Source organism: Salminus brasiliensis, chromosome 15, assembly GCF_030463535.1.
Source record: "Salminus brasiliensis chromosome 15, fSalBra1.hap2, whole genome shotgun sequence".
Classification (NCBI taxonomy): domain Eukaryota; kingdom Metazoa; phylum Chordata; class Actinopteri; order Characiformes; family Bryconidae; genus Salminus; species Salminus brasiliensis.
In genome coordinates, this window is record NC_132892.1 from 35783600 (window position 1) to 35799409 (window position 15810).

The window sequence follows — 15810 nt, forward strand, 5'->3', positions numbered from 1 at the left end:
ATACTAATATTGATACTGATATTGATAATGAACTGATACTTTACTGATATTGATACTAAACTGATATTGATACTGATACTTTACTGATATTGATACTAAACTGATATTGATACTGATACTGATATTGATACTGATATTGATACTGTACTGATACTGATATTGATACTGTACTGATACTGATATTGATACTGTATTGATACTGATATTGATACTGTACTGATATTGATACTGAACTGATACTGTACTGATATTGATACTGATACTGTACTGATATTGATACTGTACTGATACTGTACTGATATTGAACTGATACTGTACTGATATTGATACTGAACTGATACTGTACTGATATTGATACTGATACTGTACTGATATTGATACTGTACTGATATTGATACTGATATTGATATTGATACTGTACTGATATTGATATTGATACTGATATTGATACTGATATTGATACTGTACTGATATTGATACTGATACTGATATTGATACTGATATTGATACTGTACTGATATTGATACTGATACTGTACTGATATTGATACTGTACTGATATTGATACTGATATTGATACTGATACTGATATTGATACTGATACTGATATTGATACTGATATTGATACTGTACTGATATTGATACTGATACTGATATTGATACTGATATTGATACTGTACTGATATTGATACTGATACTGATATTGATACTGATATTGATACTGATACTGATATTGATACTGATACTGTACTGATATTGATACTGTACTGATATTGATACTGATATTGATATTGATACTGTACTGATATTGATATTGATACTGATATTGATACTGATATTGATACTGTACTGATACTGTACTGATACTGATACTGATACTGTACTGATACTGATACTGTACTGATATTGATACTGATATTGATACTGTACTGATATTGATACTGATACTGATATTGATACTGATATTGATACTGTACTGATATTGATACTGATACTGTACTGATATTGATACTGTACTGATATTGATACTGATATTGATACTGATACTGATATTGATACTGATACTGATATTGATACTGATATTGATACTGTACTGATATTGATACTGATACTGATATTGATACTGATATTGATACTGTACTGATATTGATACTGATACTGATATTGATACTGATATTGATACTGATATTGATACTGATACTGTACTGATATTGATACTGTACTGATATTGATACTGATATTGATATTGATACTGTACTGATATTGATATTGATACTGATATTGATACTGATATTGATACTGTACTGATACTGTACTGATACTGATACTGTACTGATACTGATACTGATATTGATACTGTACTGATACTGATATTGATACTGTACTGATATTGATACTGTACTGATATTGATACTGATATTGATACTGTATTGATACTGTACTGATACTGATATTGATACTGATACTGTACTGATACTGTACTGTACTGATACTGCAGTAGCTGCAGGTCTCGCAGCAGCGTGTCCCTCAGCAGCCATGCTGCTCCTCTGCTAACCGCTAACCCAGCTAGCTAACGATGGATAAAGCGGCTGTGTCTGCGGTCTCTGTTACCGGATGAAGCCGTTACCCGGGTGTGTGTGTGTGTGTGTGTGTTCTTACTGTGTAATATATCTAATATCTTCTTTATTCTGCAGTGAAAATCGATAACAAAGAAAAACAAACCCTCACCGGAATCATCGATCTGCTGCTCGGGGTCGATTATCAGCCTGGCAGACTCGCTCAGCCGAGCGCAGAGCTCAGAGCGGAGGCGGGGATCCGGGTTCAAACCGAGCCGCGCGAGTCCGGCTTTACTTTCGAGGAAATTCTGAAGTTGAAGCGCTTTATTCAGAGAAAGTCGGATCATCTGAGCCGGACTAGTCCCAGACACCCTCTCACGAGCCGGGCGGAGCAGACGCAGAGGCGGATGGAGCTGAACGGCTGAAGCATGTCAACAAAGGAACTGGCCCGGTGAGCCCAGAGCCAGCACTGCTCATTAATATTCATACCACACTCATTAATATTCATACCACACTCATTAATATTCATATCACACTCATTAATATTCACACCACACTCATTAATATTCACACCACACTCATTAATATTCACATCACACTCATTAATATTCATATCACACTCATTAATATTCACATCACACTCATTAATATTCACACCACACTCATTAATATTCACACCACACTCATTAATATTCACATCACACTCATTAATATTCATATCACACTCATTAATATTCACACCACACTCATTAATATTCACATCACACTCATTAATATTCATATCACACTCATATTAACATCTCATAAACATTAAACATCAGAGAACATTCATATACACACCATCTGTCTGTGTACCTGTCTGTCTGTGTACCTGTCTGTCTGTGTACCTGTCTGTCTGTGTACCTGTCTGTCTGTCTGTCTACATGTCTGTCTGTGTGTGTACCTGTCTGTCTGTGTGTGTACCTGTCTGTCTGTGTGTGTGTGTGTGTGTGTGTGTGTGTGTAACCATCTGTGTGTGTGTGTGTGTGTGTGTGTGTTTTCCACAGAGAGCTCGGTCTGATTAGGAAGCGCAGTCAGTCCTCCAGTGGTCAGAAGAACCAGGCTGGTTCCAGTAAGAGCTCAGTTCAGAGTGGTCTTCTGTTCTCTCTCCTGTTAAACATCCTGGGCGAGGGGCTCCGAGGGGCTCCGAGGGGCTCCGAGGGGCTCCGAGGTCTAGTGCTCTAATGTGGCCCCAGGGCTCACGGGTCTGATTCCCAAGCCATGGCGCTTTGCCATCAGCAGCCGGAGTCTGAGAAAGCACAATTGGCCGTGCTCTCTCTAGTGCACTAGTCCAGAACCAGTCTGTGGTACCGTGAGTAAACGCAGTAACGCTGAGGTTCTGTCTGGTTCTTGCAGAGCAGATGTTCTCCTATCTGATCGTTATTGACTTTGAGTCGACCTGCTGGAGAGAGAAAAACAACCTCGGCCAGGAGATCAGTAAGAGCTCCAGCACCCCACCCCGCTCTGTCCCCCCCACCCCGCTCTGTCCTCTGTCCACCCCCACCCCGCTCTGTCCCCCCCACCCCGCTCTGTCCACCCCACCCCGCTCTGTCCTCTGTCCACCCCCACCCCCGCTCTGTCCTCTGTCCACCCCCACCCCCGCTCTGTCCATCCCCACCCCCGCTCTGTCCTCTGTCCACCCCCCGCTCTGTCCTCTGTCCACCCCCCGCTCTGTCCTCTGTTCCCCCCCACGCTCTGTCCACCGTCCCAGTTCTGTCCTCTTTTCATCCCGTGCTCTGTCCTCTGTCCACCCCCACCCCCGCTCTGTCCTCTGTCCACCCCCACCCCCGCTCTGTCCTCTGTCCACCCCCCGCTCTGTCCTCTGTCCCCCCCACGCTCTGTCCACCGTCCCGGTTCTGTCCTCTTTTCATCCCGTGCTCTGTCCTCTGTCCACCCCACCGCCGGCTCTGTCCTCTGTCCTCTGTCCTAATCTGTGTGTTCTGCTGCAGTTGAGTTTCCGGCTGTGCTGCTGAACACGTCTAACGGACAGATTGAGTCCGAGTTCCACTCTTACGTCCAGCCTCAAGAACATCCGGTTCTGTCTGAGTTCTGCACAGAACTCACTGGGATCACACAGGTGAACACGCCGCACTCACCTGCACATGTAAACGCGCTACACTGGTGCACTTAGCACAGTGCTAATTTGCGGGGTATTGGCTCCATTAGCCTTGTAGCTGCAGACACGGAACGCGTCTCAGCTGATTGGCTTACATGCCAGTCATCCTGTTGCCTCTTACGCAACTGTTCGTCCTCAAAATCACATGATTGGTTCACAGAAACAGGTGGAGGCGGGGCTTCCTCTTCAGATCTGCTTGTCCAGGTTTACCCGCTGGCTCCACGCTCTGCAGCAGGAGAAAGGCGTGGTCTATGTGACTGACAGCAGAAGCACACCGGCCTCTGGACACCTCTGCACCTTCCTCACCTGGTCAGGTCAGACTGAGGGTCTTTCATTTATTCCATACTGTTTTAATCCAGATTAAAGGTCAGAGTGTAATTCCATCTGTTTTAATCCGGATTAAAGGTTCAGAGTGTAATTCTGTTTTAATCCGGATTAAAGGTTCAGAGTGTAATTCTGTTTTAATCCGGATTGAAGGTTCTGAGTGTAATTCTGTTTCAATCCGGATTGAAGGTTCTGAGTGTAAATCTGTTTTAATCCGGATTGAAGGTTCAGAGTGTAATTCCGTCTGTTTTAATCCAGATTAAAGGTTCTGAGTAATTCCACCTGTTTTTAATCTGGATTAAAGGTTCAGAGTGTAATTCCATCTGTTTTAATCCGGATTAAAGGTTCTGAGAGTAATTCCGTTTTTAATCCGGATTAAAGGTTCTAAGTGTAACTTTGTTTTAATGAGGATAAAATGTTCTGAGTGTAACTTTGTTTTAATCTGGATTAAAGGTTCTGAGTGTAACTTTGTTTTAATCTGGATTAAAGGTTCTGAGTGTAATTTTGTTTTAATCCGGATTAAAGGTTCTGAGTGTAATTTTGTTTTAATCCAGATTAAAGGTTCTGAGTGTAATTCCGTCTGTTTTAATCCAGATTAAAGGTTCTGAGTGTAATTTTGTTTTAATCTGGATCGAAGGTTCTCAGTGTAATTTTGTTTTAATCCAGATTAAAGGTTCTGAGTGTAATTCCGTCTGTTTTAATCCAGATTAAAGGTTCTGAGTGTAATTTTGTTTTAATCCGGAGTAAAGGTTCTGAGTGTAATTTTGTTTTAATCTGGATCGAAGGTTCTGAGTGTAATTTTGTTTTAATCTGGATTAAAGGTTCTCAGTGTAATTTTGTTTTAATCCAGATTAAAGGTTCTGAGTGTAATTCCGTCTGTTCTAATCCGGATTAAAGGTTCTGAGTGTAATTTTGTTTTAATCTGGATCGAAGGTTCTGAGTGTAATTTTGTTTTAATCTGGATTAAAGGTTCTCAGTGTAATTTTGTTTTAATCCAGATTAAAGGTTCTGAGTGTAATTCCGTCTGTTTTAATCCAGATTAAAGGTTCTGAGTGTAATTTTGTTTTAATCTGGATTGAAGGTTCTAAGTGTAATTATGTCTGATTTAATCCAGATTAAAGGTTCTCAGTGTAATTCCGTCTGTTTTAATCCGGATTAAAGGTTCTGAGTGTAACGCTGTTTTAATCCAGATTAAAGGTTCTCAGTGTAATTCCGTCTGTTTTAATCCGGATTAAAGGTTCTGAGTGTAACGCTGTTTTAATCCGGATTAAAGGTTCTGAGTGTAATTCTGTCTGTTTTAATCCAGATTGGGATTTGGGAGTGTGTTTGCTGTACGAGTGTAAACGAAAACAAATCGCTAAACCTGAAGCCCTGAACAGCTGGATTGACCTTCGAGCCTCTTACAGGGTCAGTAATCCCACACTCACAGACCTGTACCCAGGCCAGATTAGCAGAGTAACCACGGCAACCGTGAGAGTAACCGTCTTCCTCTGTTCCTCAGACGTTCTACAGCCGCAGACCTAAAGGCCTCAACGGAGCCCTGCAGGACCTCGGTATACAGTTCAGCGGCAGAGAACATTCAGGTACACACACACACACACACACACACACACACACACTTATACACACTATAGATGCATAGACAGAGGTGTGTGTGTGTGTGTGTGTGTGTGTGTGTGTGTGTGTGTGTGTGCAGGATTGGATGATGCTCGGAATACAGCTCGTCTGGCCTGGCGGATGGTGACAGACGGCTGCGTGCTGAAAATAACCAAATCTCTGAACAGGGTGAGTGGGTCTCCTTCAGGTCCTCTGCCCCCCCACGGGTCTCCTTCAGGTCCTCTTGCATCCCCCAGAGACCTGCACAGGTGATTATAGACCCAGCAGCAGTAATCAAATGAGCTCCCCCAGTTTGAACCTAACGTGTAGTCGATCAGCTTCCTTAGCTTCACACTGGAGCTACGAGGCTAATGTAGCTAACAGGTAACGGAAGCTCGTATCCCACCAATTAGCACGGCAGCTACGAGGCATTACGTGTCAGCGCCATTAGCCTCGTAGCATCAGGGTGAAATTAAATAAATGTGTCTTGGCTGATCGCTACATTTAGGAGGGGGGAGGAGCTATCGCTTTCAGTTAAAAGTGTGTCTCTCTCGCTCTCTCTCTCTCTCTCTCTCTCTCTCGCGCTCAGGCTCCGCTGAAGTCCAGGCCTATGTTTGGAGAGGTGTGTGTCCGCAGCGAGGGTCAGAGGAACACACGCCCACCTGTCGAGGAGAACCAGCCATCACACTCTGGTAACCATGGCAACGGGAGCTCAGCTGGTAACCCCAACACCGTTACTAGTGTGTGTCAGAGTCTGGTGTCCACCCGCACCGTCCTCACAACACTCATCACTCCAGTGTGTGTGAACACACCCCAGCTGCACACCACACTACAGAACACCACACACACCTCGACCCTGGGTGCGGCCGCTGGCCTGGAGACCACAGACTGTGATTGGACGGATGGTTTCCTAGTAACGGAAGCTGAGGAGTCTGGTTCCTATGACGACATGCTGTTGGAGGATGGAGAGTGTGGTGGTGTAGATGGAAGCGAAGCACCTGCTCTCTGGGACAGAGAGGAGTCTACGTTGCCTAGCAACACATTTAACAAACCTCATACAGAGGTAAATAAACCACACCTCTCAAAGCTCCGCCCCTCCACTCCAGCCTCCACCTTTGTTTCTCTTCTTCCTCTCTCAAACCCCTACAGATCACTCAGTCGCCCGGGACACTGCGCTACAACTACAACTCCCATCATGCCTTTCACCATCTATACGGACCAATCACACCAGTCCTCCTCGGACAGATCGGCAGCAGGGTTATTCAAAGTTCCTTACCCAGTTCTGTCATCCTCTGTCAACCAATCAAAGCTTTCCTCCATCTCCAACAACCAATCAACATCCTCTTCCACATCAATCAACCAATCAGCTCAGCTGTCCACCTCTTTCCACTCCGCCTCCAATACCCACCCAGGATACTCCTCTGTCTCCAAAAACCAGTCTGTATTCCCCGCCTCCTCTGTCTCCAGCAACCAATCAAAGCCCTCCTTCTCTGTCAACCAGTCAGCTCTGTCCTTCATATCCAGCAACCAATCATTAGGGTTTACCTCTTCCACCAACCAATCAAAACACTTGTCTGTCTCCAACAAGCAATCAGATCTCCACTCCATCTCCATCAACCAATCATGGGCTGCCTGTTCCACCAACCAATCAGAAAGCTCCTCCGTCTCCGACAACCAATCAATCTACAGTAACCAATCGGCTCTCTCCTCCTACTCCGCCAACCGACCGCGCTCCTCCAGCACCATCAATCAATCCTCCTCCTCCTCCTCTTGTTACAACAACCAATCAAAACGATCCTCAGTCTCCTTCAACCAACCACCTCCCTCGTCCTGCTGCTCTGAGCGTCGGCCCCTCCCCTTTTGCAGGTCTGATGGTGAGAACACTATGGTAACTAAGGTAACCAAGGTAACCAAAGTAACGTCTCCTCTGTGTGCGTGTGGGCGGAGAGCGAAGCGTCTGACCGTGGGTAATGGCGGCCCAAACCACGGGCGGGGCTTCTACACCTGCCCGGTCAGGAGGAGCGGCTCTGACTCCGCCCACAGCCGTGGGTGTGGCTTCTTTAAGTGGGAGTCGGCCGTGATTAACTCCTCCCTGAAACCGAACAGAAGGATTAGCTTCAGCGTCAAAACACCGGCTACCAGAAACCTCCGCTAGACTGATCCTACCACTGCAGTGACTTAGTAACCACCTACGGACACCCTAGCAACCATCATCCATGGCATAGCAACTGCCAGCAGCTCCCTACCAATATTTACCGACACCCTAGCAACCATCATCCATGGCATAGCAACTGCCAGCAGCTCCCTACCAATATTAACCAACACCCTCTAGTCTACCAACAGTTTACTAACCACTTGGGCTAGCATAGCAACACATTAGCCCCCACCTGTAGCACCATAGCAACCAGTAAACAAATTCCTAGCAACCACATGAGAACCACATGTTGTTCCATAGCAACAACCTGATAACACAGATGGAACAGCACAGCAGCCACTAAGTAACCCATAGCTAGGATACAATGGCAATCTTTTTAGCCACACCATAGCAACCATCAAATGTAAAATTGCATAGCAACTACCCTTTCAGTGACATAGCAACCATCAGACATCGCATAGCAGTTAGTTAGCAGCTCCCTGCCAGCTGCCAACACCCACCTCTGCCACCCTAGCAACTACACAAGGTACCATAGCAGCCACTTGACAACACATATGCAACTGCATTGTAGCCACCACGCACCCTATTCCAGTAACATAGCAACCATCAGACATCATGTAGCAGTTAAAGGTGGTTGTAAGAATGTTGTAACTAACACCCTAGCAACCGCACAAGGTACCATAGCAACCACCAGGGACCCCATTCCAGTGACATAGCAACCATCTGACATCGCATAGCAGTTCGTTACAACATTCCTACGACCACCTCTAACACCCTAGCAACCGCACGAGGTACCATAGCAGCCACTTGACAACACACATGGAGCTACACAGTAGGCACCGTGCTACCACAGAGCTTCAAGCTGCGATATCATGGCTGCCACTTGTAGCGACACTATAGCAACCACGTAACACAGCGTGACAACCACATAGCAACCCCCTAGCAACCACAAATTCCCTAAGCTGTGCAGTCACCGTGGCAGTGTGTGAATGTTCTACAGTGTTTTATTGGCTGTGAGGTAGAGGGGGGGGGTCAGGTGAGCAGCGGGTCTGGCGCCGGAGGGCGTGGATCTGATCCGAGCTTCAGTCCGACTGAAAGACTCCTGAGTTTTAAAGTAAAGCTTCGTGTGTCTGTTTATTTCTGCTGTATTTGAGCTGAAGTGTGATTCTATAAATACACCTGAATAAAAGTCTTCCTGTTTTACTGCCAAAATAAAAGTCCTGTAGTTCAGGTTTCTGCTTCTTTTGACTCCAGTGGAGGAACAGAGGAGAGCAGCTGTGATAGGAGGACACTAATAAAGAGGACAGCTCGCCCGGTGGGGACATGTCCCTCTCGGTGCTCCGCAAAACAACAAGCAGCAGCCGGATATAGAATTAATGTCAAAATAAAAGTTCAACATTTAAAATAAGCAACATTAAAAATAATAATAAAAATAGAATTAAATAGTGTGATATTATTAGTGTGCTAATTAAAAGAAAATATAATAGTTTGGGTGTAGGTGCACTGTATGTCTTAGTGTTGATGCATACAGTCAGTGCTAGCACTTTGTTATTAAATGAATAATAATATATTTAATTGGTCAATATATATTATTTTAGTTACATATATAATATTAATATTTGTATATAATATTAATACCGTATTTAAATATATATATATTAACGATTGAACAGGGACTTTTATTTTGACAGCGCGGGTCTTTATTGCTGCTTGCTTCACACAGCTCACTGCTACGCGTGCTCACGCGCCGGCTCACGCGCTTTAAGAGTAATTAATGAGTTGATTAATAATCATTCAGTCTCTGATCATGCGCGAGGCGGTTTGTGAAACGCGTTTTTCGGTGTAGGATTGTCCCAGTCCGCGCGCCGTTCTACCTCACATTAGTGCTCCTGCTCTCTCTCTCACGCGCCGGAGTTTGTAAGTGTGTGTGTGTGTGTGTGTGTGTGTGTGTGTGTGTACTCAGGTGTGTGTTCAGGTGTGTGAGGTCAGAGGTCAGCGCTGTAATCTAAGTCATGTCTGAGGAGAGTAGAAAGCGCAGCTGGCGCGTGCACGCTCAGGGAGCGAAGCGCCCTCGGCAGGAGCGCGTGCTGTGCGCGGGCATGCAGGGCGTTCTGATCACCTGCAACATGAACGCGCAGAGGTGCACGGCGGAAGCGTACAGCCTGCTGGGAGAGTACGGAGAGCGGCTCTACGGCCCAGAGCAGGTGAGGCTCCTCCGCCCGGGACACGAGGTCCAGGGAGGGCGTGTGTGTGAGGGTGAGGGCGGGGCTAAGTGCAGTGTGTGTGAGGGTGAGTGTGAGGGTGGGGCTAAGTGCAGTGTGTGTGAGGGTGAGGGCGGGGCTAAGTGCAGTGTGTGTGAGTGTGAGGGCGGGGCTAAGTGCAGTGTGTGTGAGTGTGAGGGCGGGGCTAAGTGCAGTGTGTGTGAGTGTGAGGGCGGGGCTAAGTGCAGTGTGTGAGTGTGAGGGCGGGGCTAAGTGCAGTGTGTGTGAGGGTGAGGGCGGGGCTAAGTGCAGTGTGTGAGTGTGAGGGCGGGGCTAAGTGCAGTGTGTGTGAGGGTGAGGGCGGGGCTAAGTGCAGTGTGTGTGAGGGTGAGGGCGGGGCTAAGTGCAGTGTGTGTGAGTGTGAGGGCGGGGCTAAGTGCAGTGTGTGTGAGTGTGAGGGCGGGGCTAAGTGCAGTGTGTGAGTGTGAGGGCGGGGCTAAGTGCAGTGTGTGTTTGCAGCTGGGCGGGGCTAAGTGCAGTGTGTGTGAATGTGAGGGCGGGTCTAAGTGCAGTTTGTGTGAGGGTGAGGGCGGGGCTAAGTGCAGTGTGTGTGAGGGTGAGGGCGGAGCTAAGTGCAGTGTGTGTTTGCAGCTGGGCGGGGCTAAGTGCAGTGTGTGTGAATGTGAGGGCGGGGCTAAGTGCAGTGTGTGTGAGGGTGAGGGCGGGGCTAAGTGCAGTGTGTGTGAATGTGAGGGCGGGTCTAAGTGCAGTTTGTGTGAGGGTGAGGGCGGGGCTAAGTGCAGTGTGTGTGAGGGTGAGGGCGGAGCTAAGTGCAGTGTGTGTTTGCAGCTGGGCGGGGCTAAGTGCAGTGTGTGTGAATGTGAGGGCGGGGCTAAGTGCAGTGTGTGTGAGGGTGAGGGCGGGGCTAAGTGCAGTGTGTGTTTGCAGCTGGGCGGGGCTAAGTGCAGTGTGTGTGAATGTGAGGGCGGGTCTAAGTGCAGTTTGTGTGAGGGTGAGGGCGGGGCTAAGTGCAGTGTGTGTGAGGGTGAGGGCGGAGCTAAGTGCAGTGTGTGTTTGCAGCTGGGCGGGGCTAAGTGCAGTGTGTGTGAATGTGAGGGCGGGTCTAAGTGCAGTTTGTGTGAGGGTGAGGGCGGGGCTAAGTGCAGTGTGTGTTTGCGGCTGGGCGGGGCTAAGTGCAGTGTGTGTGAGTGTGAGGGCGGGGCTAAGTGCAGTGTGTGTTTGCAGCTGGGCGGGGCTAAGTGCAGTGTGTGAGTGTGAGGGCGGGGCTAAGTGCAGTGTGTGTTTGCAGCTGGGCGGGGCTGACGGCTGTAACAGTGATGAGGCTGAGGGTGAGGATGAGGATGATGTGGAGGCGGCGCTGAAGAGGGAAGTGACGCAGATCCAGACGTCCAACAGGAAACGGCAGCGGCGCTTCCAGGCAGCCGACAGCGGAGCCAACAACGTCGTTTTCATCCAGACGCACCACGTCGGTGAGACACCACCCAACCAAACACCACCACCCACGCCACCCAACCAAACACCACCACCCACGCCACCCAACCAAACACCACCACCCACGCCACCCAACCAAACACCACCACCCACGCCACCCAACCAAACACCACCACCCACGCCACCCAACCAAACCAAACACCCTCACCACCACCGTCCAACCAAACACCACCACCATTTAACCAAACACCACCCACACCACCCAACCAAACACCACCACCCAACCAAACACCACCAGCACCACCACCCAACCAAACACCACCAGCACCACCGTCCAACCAAACACCAACACCCTCCAACCAAACACGTTTCAACCAAACACCACCAGCACCACCCTCCAACCAAACACGTTTCAACCAAGCACCACCGTCCAACCAAACACCACCAGCACCACCGTCCAACCAAACACCACCAGCACCACCGTCCAACCAAACACCTTTCATCCAACCACCACCGCCGTCCAACCAAACACCGCCACCAACACCACCGTCCAACCAAACACCACCACTTTCCACTATTAGCCACCACTGTCAAACTAAACACCACCGCCGTCCAACCAACCGAACACCACCACTGCTGTTCTCCACCAATGTGCCACCCTGTCTCTCAGATCCGGAGAAGCTGGTGCACAGCATCCTGCAGGACATCTACCAGACCAAGAAGAAGAAGTCTCGGGTGATCCTGCGGATGCTGCCGGTGAGCGGAACCTGCAGGGCGTTTCCTGAGGACATGGACAAGTTCCTGAGCTCGTACCTGGAGCCGTGGTTCAAAGCTCCAAACCACGCCTCCTACCAGATCAACTTCAAAGCCCGGAACAGCAGCCACAACAAGAGGGACGACGTCATCAAGGCTCTAGCAGGTAGGACCCAGTTCTGCACCACCGCTCTCCTGCCGTTTCTGTGTGGCCCCTGTGGGCCCCTGTTGGCCCCTGTTGGCCCCTGTAGGCCCCTGTGGGCTCCTTGGACACAGTTTTATGTATGAACCCTCTAATCAGTAAACCAGTGCTCTGACCACTGAGCCACCGCTGCCACCTAGTGGAGACCTTCAGAACTGAGCCTCCTCCTCCTCCTCCTCCTCGCAGGTCTGGTGGCCAAGCTGAACCCGGAGAACAAGGTGGATCTGACCAACCCTGAGCTGACCATCATCGTGGAGATCATAAAGTCTGTGTGCTGCGTCAGCGTCGTCCGCGACTACATGCTCTTCAGGAAGTACAACCTGCAGGAAGTCCTCAAGGGGCCGGCCAATGAGAATCAGAAGTCGGCAAAGGGGGAGGCGGAGCCAGATCAGGATGAGGTGGAGTTGAAGCCCGTGCAGAACGAGGCGGAGCCAAAGGAGGAGGAGACGGGGAACGGTACAGACGTAGAGAAGGGAGTTGAGGCTGTTGCCCAGGGCAACGGGAGTAAGGGGGAGGCGGAGCAAGAGTGATTGACAGTTTGAAAGGAGTGGAGTACACACACTCCGGACACTCGGCCTGAATCCGGGCCGGGCGGCTCCGGGGTCCGATCCCGTCGCTTCCTCTGTTTGTTTAGTTTTAATTCTCTGATCAAAGCTGTGCTTCATTTTAGTGAGCTTCTGAAAACGACTTCCTGTTGTCTTCTCTTTTAAGTTTGGGTTGTTGTTGTTTTTCACTTTGTTTATTTTTCAGCTCTAAATAAACATTTTATTGTCTGTAAACAAACGAGCCGGCGCCTTCTTCACTACAGCAAACAAGAGCTCCTGATACGGGCACGGCCCTCCTCGGCCCTGTCCCATTACTCACGCTGGCACCCTCTCGCCCCTCGTCTGCGTGTGCCTGCTAGGTCTGCAAGGCTGCAGGGTGTCCCGTTACTTTCAGGGCTGTAAAAAGCGCCCCATGAGCTACAGTACCCTGAGTGTCCCCTCAGACACACACACACACACACACACACACACACCCTACAGTACCCTGAGTGTCCCCTCAGACACACACACACACACACACACACACACACACCCTACAGTACCCTGAGTGTCCCCTCAGACACACACACACACACCCTACAGTACCCTGAGTGTCCCCTCAGACACACACACACACACCCTACAGTACCCTGAGTGTCCCCTCAGACACACACACACACCCCCTACAGTACCCTGAGTGTCCCCTCAGACACACACACACACACTCTACAGTACCCTGAGTGTCCCCTCAGACACACACACACCCTACAGTACCCTGAGTGTCCCCTCAGACACACACACACACACTCTACAGTACCCTGAGTGTCCCCTCAGACACACACACACACACTCTACAGTACCCTGAGTGTCCCCTCAGACACACACACACCCTACAGTACCCTGAGTGTCCCCTCAGACACACACACACACACCCTACAGTACCCTGAGTGTCCCCTCAGACACACACACACACCCTAGAGTACCCTGAGTGTCCCCTCAGACACACACACACCCTACAGTACCCTGAGTGTGACCTTTAGGACTGGGCTGTAATGTGAGAACTGCTGTTTGTGCTCCTGGGCTCCCCCTACAGGTGAGCAGAGTAATTCACTTTTACTCCACTGCTGTAAATACAGATCAGGCTATGAGCGCCCCCTCATGGACAGCTGTACACCTGCATTTCTGGAGAAGCTGAGAGCTCCAGCAGCAGCATCTGAAGGTAGGGAAGCATGTGGATGCTGATTTAAGGTGGAGTGGGCAGAGGAAGATGGTTTAAGGTGGAACTGGTAGAAGAAGATGGTTTAAGGTGGAGCTGGTAGAGGATGATGATTTAAGGTGGAGCTGGTAGAGGATGCTGATTTAAGGTGGAACTGGTAGAGGATGCTGATTTAAGGTGGAACTGGTAGAGGATGCTGATTTAAGGTGGAACTGGCAGAGGATGATGGTTTAAGATGGAACTGGCAGAGGATGCTGATTTAAGGTGGAACTGGTAGAGGATGCTGATTTAAGGTGGAACTGGTAGAGGATGCTGATTTAAGGTGGAACTGGTATAGGATGATGGTTTAAGGTGGAACTGGCAGAGGAAGATGGTTTAAGATGGAACTGGCAGAGGATGCTGATTTAAGGTGGAACTGGTCGAGGATGCTGATTTAAGGTGGAACTGGTCGAGGATGCTGATTTAAGGTGGAACTGGTATAGGATGATGGTTTAAGGCGGAACTGGTAGAGGATGCTGATTTAAGGCGGAGCTGGTAGAGGATGATGATTTAAGGTGGAACTGGCAGAGGATGATGGTTTAAGATGGAACTGGCAGAGGATGCTGGTTTAAGGTGGAACTGTTAGAGAATGTTGATTTAAGGTGGAACTGGTAGAGGATGCTGATTTAAGGTGGAACTGGTAGAGGATGCTGATTTGAGGTGGAACTGGTAGAGGATGCTGATCTAAGGTGGAACAGGTGGAGGATGCTGATTTGAGGTGGAACAGGTGGAGGATGCTGATTTAAGGTGGAGCTGGTAGAGGATGATGATTTAAGGTGGAACTAGTAGAGGATGATGGTTTAAGGTGGAACTGGCAGAGGATGATGGTTTAAGATGGAACTGGCAGAGGATGCTGGTTTAAGGTGGAACTGTTAGAGAATGTTGATTTAAGGTGGAACTGGTAGAGGATGCTGATTTAAGGTGGAACTGGTAGAGGATGCTGATTTGAGGTGGAACTGGTAGAGGATGCTGATTTAAGGTGGAACTGGCAGAGGATGCTGGTTTAAGGTGGAACTGTTAGAGAATGCTGATTTAAGGTGGAACAGGTGGAGGATGCTGGCTCTTAGTCACTATTTTACAATTCTGTGAAAGATTTGATTTATTTTAATATCGTCAGTGTGGAGCTTCTGCACTGACACACACACACTGCATACTGATACACTGCTAATTACTAGAGCATAAGGTCCAACTCTCTCTCTCTCGCACGCTTTCTCGCTCTAAAGGTCAGGGGGTGAAGCTGTGTCTCTGCGCTGTGTGTTTCCTCCTGGAGGAGCGGATTAGCATCCATTTAGCCGCGGCTGCGCTGACCTTTCAGCTGTGTGTGAGTGTGTGTGTGTGTGTGTGTGTGTGTGTGTGTGTGTGTGTGTGTGTGTGTGTGTGTGGAGAACTGCTCTGCAGGTCTCCCGAGTTTTACTCCATCCTCTGCTGATCCATACACACACACACACACACACACACACACACACACACACACCACAGCAACCCATATTGTAGTATGTAGTAGTAGTTCAACAAGTAATGAAAGTTGAGATAATAAGTCATTATTTTCACATAAAAATTTAATTTTAAGAACATAAAAGTCTCATTAAATAACTAAATATAAATATAACAAATAAATATAAATATAGAAAAATGATG

The 15810-nt window shown here is 48.3% G+C and overlaps 2 protein-coding genes across 2 annotated transcripts; both read left to right on the plus strand.

Annotated features, from left to right (window-relative positions):
- Nucleotides 1–2955: 2955 nt before the first annotated feature.
- eri2 (ERI1 exoribonuclease family member 2) lies at nt 2956–8794 on the plus strand. The gene is made up of 7 exons (XM_072657945.1): nt 2956–3031; nt 3544–3671; nt 3877–4024; nt 5341–5441; nt 5536–5617; nt 5731–5819; nt 6220–8794. Exons 1-7 carry the CDS (start codon nt 2956–2958, stop codon nt 7783–7785), a joined length of 2190 nt encoding a protein of 729 aa, XP_072514046.1. The 3' UTR covers nt 7786–8794.
- Nucleotides 8795–9505: 711 nt separating this feature from the next.
- Nucleotides 9506–13140, plus strand: thumpd1 (THUMP domain containing 1). Its single transcript, XM_072657954.1, has 4 exons — nt 9506–9989; nt 11296–11476; nt 12109–12357; nt 12580–13140. Exons 1-4 carry the CDS (start codon nt 9798–9800, stop codon nt 12921–12923), a joined length of 966 nt encoding a protein of 321 aa, XP_072514055.1. The 5' UTR covers nt 9506–9797; the 3' UTR covers nt 12924–13140.
- The last annotated feature ends 2670 nt before the right edge of the window (nt 13141–15810 follow it).

Coding starts and splice junctions, on each gene's coding strand:
- eri2 (XM_072657945.1), top strand. CDS start 2,956: ATGTTCTCCTATCTGATCGTTATTGACTTTGAGTCGACCTGCTGGAGA. Junction 4,025..5,340: donor CACCTTCCTCACCTGGTCAG/GTCAGACTGAGG, acceptor GTTTTAATCCAG/ATTGGGATTTGGGAGTGTGT. Junction 5,820..6,219: donor TAACCAAATCTCTGAACAGG/GTGAGTGGGTCT, acceptor TCTCGCGCTCAG/GCTCCGCTGAAGTCCAGGCC.
- thumpd1 (XM_072657954.1), top strand. CDS start 9,798: ATGTCTGAGGAGAGTAGAAAGCGCAGCTGGCGCGTGCACGCTCAGGGA. Junction 9,990..11,295: donor GGCTCTACGGCCCAGAGCAG/GTGAGGCTCCTC, acceptor GTGTGTTTGCAG/CTGGGCGGGGCTGACGGCTG. Junction 12,358..12,579: donor CGTCATCAAGGCTCTAGCAG/GTAGGACCCAGT, acceptor TCCTCCTCGCAG/GTCTGGTGGCCAAGCTGAAC.